This window comes from Brachyhypopomus gauderio, chromosome 6, assembly GCF_052324685.1.
Source record: "Brachyhypopomus gauderio isolate BG-103 chromosome 6, BGAUD_0.2, whole genome shotgun sequence".
NCBI lineage: Eukaryota > Metazoa > Chordata > Actinopteri > Gymnotiformes > Hypopomidae > Brachyhypopomus > Brachyhypopomus gauderio.
The window spans coordinates 6,207,215-6,215,487 of record NC_135216.1 but is presented as its reverse complement, the minus strand read 5'-3'; the positions used below and the strand labels follow the sequence as shown (position 1 = coordinate 6,215,487).

The following is an 8,273-nucleotide window of genomic DNA, read 5'->3' as shown; positions in this document are numbered from 1 at the left end:
GATCTGCGTGTTTTTCTATTTTTTGTTTGTTTATATTAAGTAGCCTCAATACTTTCAATTATTTGATGTCACAAAACAAACAAAACCTTTACCAGGTTTAATGGCAAAAAGACTCAGCTAATATATATGCAAAGATGAAAGGCATTATTATTATTATCATCAATATTATTATTTTTATTATTATACAAATTAGGATGTCGGTTTGGTTTCATCCTATGCACTTTAGTAATTAACTTATTTATTTAAATAATTTATTTAGTAACATTATTACACATCAGACTCCATTTTTATTTAAACTACAGCTAGAAAGTGAACACACTGTGACCCCGTACCTTCAGAAATACTTCTGTTAGTTTTTCAACGTTTCCAAAACGCACCTGCTGCATGTCACAGCAGACAATCAGGCTGGCAAAAACGATACAAACTTCTTTCAAAAGTTTAATTGCCATTGCTATAATTAGTCACAAGAGGGCGCTGTGCCATTGCCTTCCACCAAATTTGTGTGTCGGCAGAAAAATCCATATCCCTGTACACCGGTGTAGACTGCAATAACTAAGGATTGATTCTAAAGTGCCTTAGTTTTGTAAACACATATGCATGTCTTCTTTTATATAATGTAAGAACTTTAACACTTTTCCTGTTCAGAGCCCATACATCGATTAAGTGGCCAGCCGAGTCATGTTTGGCCATGCGGATTTGTTTATTGTGGTTGTCACTGCTGCTATTGTAATTGTTATTGGCAGTGTTAGACGTATTAAGACCGTCTCATATATTTAAGGTCAATTTACCGTAGGCTGTAGGGGTTTAGTGTTATATGCAAAAATAACCGCATTGGAATGTCGGTCCCTCTGAAGCGCTTGATTTGAGCAATATCTCTCCGTCTCGGGTGTTTTTCCACACATCTTGAAGGGATCGACAATTCCTCGACAGACTGTATCAACTGTGAAGTAACATACCGAATACTTCGTCCGTAATTAAACCATAACTAAAATATTTCAAATAACCGTTGTAGGTGTTCCTGTACCTTTAGTTATTTTAAATGTATGAAAAAAACATACTAGCTGAAGCATACTGACAGTTCAGAGTTATTTACTGTCTTCAGGGTAGAGAGATGTCGGATTTGGAGAAGAACAACTACTGCTGCGTGAGAGAGCTGGTGAACATCTGACGGACCTGTTGCGTCTGCTGAATAACACGAGGCGCTGCGCGAGGGTTCTGGACGTCTAGCGGCGCGTGGCGTTATCGCCGCTGCGCGTGTCACTATAGCGCCGCTGCGCGTGCTGCGTGCAGGAGTACACCTCGCCACCCCTGACAGCTCGGATGCTTAGGAAGGGAAGAGAGAGTTTACTCTGAAACAATACTCTGGATACAGTCGAAGACGCTGTTTTATGTAATCACCACTGACGAATACTGAAAAAGGGGAGAAACTAAAAAGCAGGATAGTAAACCTTTGCCTATTTAGCCGAGTCATCGTTTTTTACTGACAGAACCGCTTGGATCAAACCGGTCATGACGGAGAACGAGATGGTCAGCGAGCTGCAGCGCTCCCCGAGCACCCTGTCAATAACCCCCGCGTCCAAGGTAAGAGCCGCACCGACCTGGCGATCACCGTCCGGGCAGCAGGTGGCCCGTTCACCTCCGCGTAACCGCGCTATTACGCGGCGGACATGGACCCCATGTCAGATGAAAAAGCTGTTTCATAAGTGTGTAAATACTCTTAGAAATGTGTGTTCAGACTTAACAGCGAACTGGTCTATCACTTTTAACCACAATGTTTTAGGCTGAGGAGTTTTCAAGGACATCCTCCCATCAAGTCACTTACACGCAGCCTATAAACGTACCAAGTTATGTCGTGTTAGAAATCTCCCCGACGAAACTCTATTCACATAAAGTGAATAATGCATTTCTAGTCTACTGCTGCTTTTATTCTGAGGATGAAGGGCCCTTTCACCTGGCCCGTCCACACACACCTGCACGGTTCACGTCAAACGTGGATAACGAAACAACTACACCAAGACCACTGAGAAAGAAGCGGAGCGCAAAACTACGAAAGAAGCGATTATACGACGTTTTCACCGCTAAATTGTTTTTAAAGCTGTTGGAGATGTAGTCAATAATAATAAACATTTGTTTTTGCAGTTCTATGAGGTCTAACATGATTCCATGCACACCAACGAGTCGAAAATCAAACCACCAACATATAAAACATATAAATTAGATTGTCCATTTATTAGTGTCCCCATGTTTGAAATTGCTTTATATACAAAAAAATACCTCAAACCGGTAAAGCTTCGACTGAAGTGTTTTTTTGTGACTCGTTAGTCAGAATCGATGCTGCCTTAACAGCTAATTACAAGAAGAACGTGTTAAATGAGCACGTTCTAAATAAACCCATTTATGTTTCTAAAATGATAAATCCGCCATTTCCGTGAGAGATCAACCATGATAATGACAACAGGCAGTGAAAGTGGCGACGCCATTTAGTCTATTAGCAGCTGCCACTTCACCAAACATCAGGCCTGCTAAGATAAACATTGAGCTTATTACAGCAACAGCCCTACAGGAGTTTAACTCAGGAAAATGGACGTCCCACTAGCGTCCGTTTGATGGAGTAGGTTGCTGTAAAGTACTTAATATGTTACATTAGTTTCAAAACTTCACCATGCCTGCTAGGAAGGATCAAAGCCATGAATTATTCATCTTGGAAACGTGTTTCTTTGTACCTTTCAGAATTATTTATTGATAACAGATGGTGACTTTTACTGTGTCGTGGGCTTGAGAGCAGATTCGTAACTAAGGAGTAGAGTCCATTGCTTGGTTATTTACATTTTGGGAAACTTTCAGGTTTTAGAGATAAAGAAAAAAAAAAAAAAATCATAAAATCGTTTTATTCCTACTTCTCTTTAGATAGTTAGACACTTTGGTAAGTAAGAAAAGGCTATATATTTTAAATATTACAAATTTTAGTTTTTAATGACGATACATTTGATCATAATCATATAATTATAATAAAATGTCCTGTGTGGAATGATGCAACATATGCTCAGTTGCATTCTTCCACACAGGACTTGTAACATAGTAACTTAGTAAATAAGTTAAATAAGTTCTCCTTTCATTCAAGTGAAGGGTTTTGGTACTTTTACAAATCTTTGCTCCGGTAACACCCCCTTAGTTTGGTGCTGTCACTGGTCATTTGTAGTGGCAGGTGATGCAGGACTAAGAGACATGAAGTGTGAGGCAGTTTATGTACCTACAGTTCCAGAAAGACCCTCCTCCTTAGCCTTTAACGTCCATAAGTCAGGTCTACAAATCACACTTTGAAAGTGTGTGTGTATATATGCACATATCCCTTCCTTTCTGTCATTCGTGGGAGTTTGATTGTCTGCTGCAGCTCTGTCTTAGCTTTATTTGGAAACAGTTGAAGAACAGTAATCTTTAGGTCATGCCTTAAAGTTTGAATTTAGTTCAGGCTCTATGTAGGCCACCCCTAGAGCCCTTTCTGTTCCTCAGATGTGTAACTATGGTTACGTGCCTGGGGTCACTGGAAAGCTGAGTCTTTCTGTCAGTTTTAACAGCTGCCAGTTTTCACTTACAGTGCTCACTAAACATGGTGTGTGTCAGGATGCTGTCACCACAGCCTTCACGGTGCAGCTCTAATACTGTTTTACAGTACTGTGACTTTAAGAGTTTCTGAACTAAAGTTGCTCCTCCCATTTTCAGTGTCCCCTCCCACACCTTTTTTGGCGTCCCTTCACAAGCTGAGGGATATTTACCAAGTTATTTTAATTAATGACCTCCCTTATGGAGAGGCGGAGAGTACTCTACTGTTTGTAAGCAAATTATTTAGTCAGCCATTGTAGAGAGAGCCTACAATGATTTAATCAAAGCACCATTCAAAATACTATGCTTCTCTCCTGATGAACTTGTTCTTTTGACCATTTATTTAATTATGTATGTATCTATGGTGGTTTGCTTTCAAATAGGTTACCTAACGCAATACTCAATTTGTGCTGATTATATAAATGACATTTAGGACCAGTGGACGCACGCCAGGTCCCATAAGCTTATCCTGCGTTCTGCTGACAGTGCACATTTAGTTAATGTTGGCCTTCTGGGGGCTGATGGAGGGCTGATGTTGGCTTTCTGATGGCTGATGGCTTTCTGACGATTGATTTTGGCTTTCTGATGGTTTCTAAGCACGGTGCTCCTTTGCCCGATTGTTCTAGGAGAGAGTCCTACAAAAATGTTCCTTGAAACATTGAGATACATTCAGTATCTTCATAAATGTTTGAGATACCCTTTAAATAAGTATTTGTAAAAAGTAATATGTAAAAAAGTATTGAATGATAACTGTAAAAGTCTGGTTTGTTATTTGTCAGTTTTCTTTCTTCTTCTGTTACAGTAAATTGAAATAAAATTGAATAAAAAAAACAAAGCTGTTATTTTAAGTTGAGTTGAGTTGTTATCAATAATAATAGAAATACATAAGTTAAATAAAAGAACTTCACAATAAATAAAATGAAATGTAAGCCATAAAACTGACAATACATTGTGTGTGTATCAATTGCTTATGACAATTCCTCTCCCCTTTCTCTTTCTGCCATTTTCTCTGTCTTTCTCTGTCTCTCTTCTGTCTCTGTCTCATTCTCTTTCTGTCTATTTCTCTCTTTGTCTCTCTTCTGTCTCTGTCTTGTTATCTCTCTGTCTCTTTCTGTCTGTCTGTTTCTTTGTCTATTTTCTGTTTCTATCTATCTTCTGTCTGTATCGTTCTCTCTGTATTCCTCTGTCTCTCTCTCTCTCTCTCTCTCTCTCTCTCTCTATCTTCTGTCTCTTTCTCTCTGCAGATGTTGCGTTTGAAGCGCTCTTTTGCGTTCATGCGCAGTAAGAGCGTGGAGAATTTCTTCCAGCGTTCCTATAGCGATGCCCGTATGCCCTCTGACTTCATTCCTGACCTGCCGCCCCCATCTCCGTCTCCGCCCTTGTTGCCAGGGTCACCGTTACCTAGCGTCACCTCTGCTGCTGTGTCCCCTTCTATCAGCCCTAAACCCTCTCTAAGCCCCTCCTCCATAGCGCAGCAGCCACGCCCCCTGCAGACGCATTGCTTCCTGGAGCACGTATTCCGTCGTCCAACCAGCTGTCAGCTCTGCAAACACGTAATTGTGGGTAAGCAGTTATAACTTTTAAGTTACCTTACGTTACCTTGTAAGAATTTTAAATTATGAGGTCCATTTGTTGATGCACAAGATATTATCAGAATAAGATTCTTTTTTTGGCAAATACAATGCATACCAATGTGTACAAAGAAAAAGGATATACAAACAGAAGACAGCAGACAGCCAGTAAAAGTACGTGCAACGTGAGATGAATATATATAAGACCAAATCCAGCAATTCTGGGGTACATTTATACTCTATGGACAGATAAGAGGATTTAGCAGCAGATTCAAATGAAAGTGTAAATGTAAACATTTTAAAGTCTGTGTATACTCGATGTTAAGGTGCGTATGTGTGTTGACTACAGTAAAAATAAAAAGGTTTGTGGTCAGAAGGGTTATGTTGTGGTACATGCAGTAGTGGTGTACACGTCGGTGTATGTGATGAAGTGCGTGACAGCCGTTGTGAGATGTGAGAGGTGATGTTTGGTCTGAGTTTTAGGGCTCGTACGCTTAGTCTCCACTGTGAAGAAGGTGTGACTGGGGTGTGAGGGGTGAGACGTGGGTTTCCTGCCCTCTGTCTTGTCCTGGTAGTGTAGACGTCCTCCAGGGTGGAGAGGCAACAGCCCGTGTTTTCTCCACACATGGCGCTGTTCCTTGTGGCTTGTGCTTGGTCTGAGAAGACACAGTGATGAACCAGACGGAGATGGAGAATGTGATGATGGACTCTATTGTGGAAGTGTAGAACCAGACCAGCAACACTGCTGGGCCTTCTTCACCACTGCAGTGTTGTGTCTGTTCTGTTGGAGATCCTTCTTCACCACTGCAGTGTTGTGTCTGTTCCACTGGAGATCCTTCTTCACCACTGCAGTGTTGTGTCTGTTCCACTGGAGATCCTTCTTCACCACTGCAGTGTTGTGTCTGTTCCACTGGAGATCCTTCTTCACCACTGCAGTGTTGTGTCTGTTCCACTGGAGATCCTTCTTCACCACTGCAGTGTTGTGTCTGTTCCACTGGAGATCCTTCTTCACCACTGCAGTGTTGTGTCTGTTCCACTGGAGATCCTTCTTCACCACTGCAGTGTTGTGTCTGTTCTATTGGAGATCTTTCTTCACCACTGCAGTGTTTTGTCTGTTCCACTGGAGATACTTCTTCACCACTGCAGTGTTGTGTCTGTTCCACTGGAGATCCTTCTTCACCACTGCAGTGTTGTGTCTGTTCTGTTGGAGATCCTTCTTCACCACTGCAGTGTTGTGTCTGTTCCACTGGAGATCCTTCTTCACCACTGCAGTGTTGTGTCTGTTCCACTGGAGATCCTTCTTCACCACTGCAGTGTTGTGTCTGTTCCACTGGAGATCCTTCTTCACCACTGCAGTGTTGTGTCTGTTCCACTGGAGATCCTTCTTCACCACTGCAGTGTTGTGTCTGTTCCACTGGAGATCCTTCTTCACCACTGCAGTGTTGTGTCTGTTCTGTTGGAGATCCTTCTTCACCACTGCAGTGTTGTGTCTGTTCCACTGGAGATCCTTCTTCACCACTGCAGTGTTGTGTCTGTTCTGTTGGAGATCCTTCTTCACCACTGCAGTGTTGTGTCTGTTCCACTGGAGATCCTTCTTCACCACTGCAGTGTTGTGTCTGTTCCACTGGAGATCCTTCTTCACCACTGCAGTGTTGTGTCTGTTCTGTTGGAGATCCTTCTTCACCACTGCAGTGTTGTGTCTGTTCCACTGGAGATCCTTCTTCACCACTGCAGTGTTGTGTCTGTTCCACTGGAGATCCTTCTTCACCACTGCAGTGTTGTGTCTGTTCTGTTGGAGATCCTTCTTCACCACTGCAGTGTTGTGTCTGTTCCACTGGAGATCCTTCTTCACCACTGCAGTGTTGTGTCTGTTCTGTTGGAGATCTTTCTTCACCAGTGCAGTGTTGTGTCTGTTCCACTGGAGATCCTTCTTCACCACTGCAGTGTTGTGTCTGTTCCACTGGAGATCCTTCTTCACCACTGCAGTGTTGTGTCTGTTCCACTGGAGATCTTGTATGACGTTGTCCAGACTCTGCTCAGCTGACTGTATGGAACTGTGTATGTCCAGTATAAGGGTGGGATTTGTTCTGGAATCAATGGCACACACACTGGACGTTTTGTGTGTTTAGCTTATTGTATAGACATTATAGACATAATAATTTGCAAGTGCAGACTTGAATTAATCAGTTTGACGAGTGTAAACTTGAAGTAATAATTTACCTTACACCCATTACAGTAAAAGGTTCACTGATCCCAGTCACGTGTGTGTGTGTGTGTGTGTGTGTGTGTGTGTTTCACTGTCATGGCCCTGGTGAAGAGAAGATCCCAGTCACGTGTTTATGTGTGTGTGTGTGTGTGTGTGTTTCACTGTCATGGCCCTGGTGAAGAGAAGATCCCAGTCGTGTTTATGTGTGTGTGTGTGTGTGTGTGTGTGTGTGTGTGTGTGTGTGTGTGTTTCACTGTCATGGCCCTGGTGAAGAGAAGATCCCAGTCTTGTTTATGTGTGTGTGTGTGTGTGTGTGTGCGTGTGTGTGTGTGTGTGTGTTTCACTGTCATGGCCCTGGTGAAGAGAAGCATTTCCAATTTTCTTCTAATTTAGTCCGTATGTTGTGGCATGTTTTTTGTTCCTGTGAGTGGAGGCGTATTGATATAAGACACAGTGTTCATGTACGTTAGGTTATGCCTGAGATCTCTCTCTCTCATTCTCCCAAATGAAACCCACTTGGACTTTAACTGAATAAGGAATTTTAGGAGTAACGTTGCAGAATATGTTTTATATGAATATGAATTGTGGAATATACACAGTTCCATATGTTTCAAGCATTGTGCTGTTCTGCCTCTGGCTTGTCTGGTATCTCCTGGGAGCCACAGGTTCTCCTCAGGTTCTCCTCAGGTTCTCCTCAGAGCCCTCTCCTTCCACGTATGCTGTCATTTCATTCCCTCGGGTTGATTTTTGACTGACTCAGAGCTCATATCAGGTAGAGCAGCATTCAGTGGACGGATTTCATATTCCAGGGCTTTGGGGTAAAATGGGACTATTCAAAGTAATTGGGACTAAGCTAACTCTGCTTCTGATTGGATATTTATGCTGTTGTAATTCAG

At 42.2% G+C, this 8,273-nt stretch overlaps 1 protein-coding gene across 2 annotated transcripts in view; it reads left to right on the top strand.

Annotated features, from left to right (window-relative positions):
• The first annotated feature begins 1,304 nt into the window (after positions 1-1,304).
• The window catches only part of LOC143516588 (SH3 and cysteine-rich domain-containing protein 2-like), a 34,016-nt gene continuing 27,047 nt past the window's right edge, over positions 1,305-8,273 (top strand). For both annotated transcript variants that reach the window (XM_077008291.1, XM_077008290.1), the window contains exons 1-2: positions 1,305-1,581; positions 4,845-5,163. In XM_077008291.1, the coding sequence (XP_076864406.1) occupies positions 1,510-1,581; positions 4,845-5,163 (391 nt within the window). In that variant the 5' untranslated portion in view covers positions 1,305-1,509. The remainder of the gene's footprint in view (positions 1,582-4,844; positions 5,164-8,273) is intronic.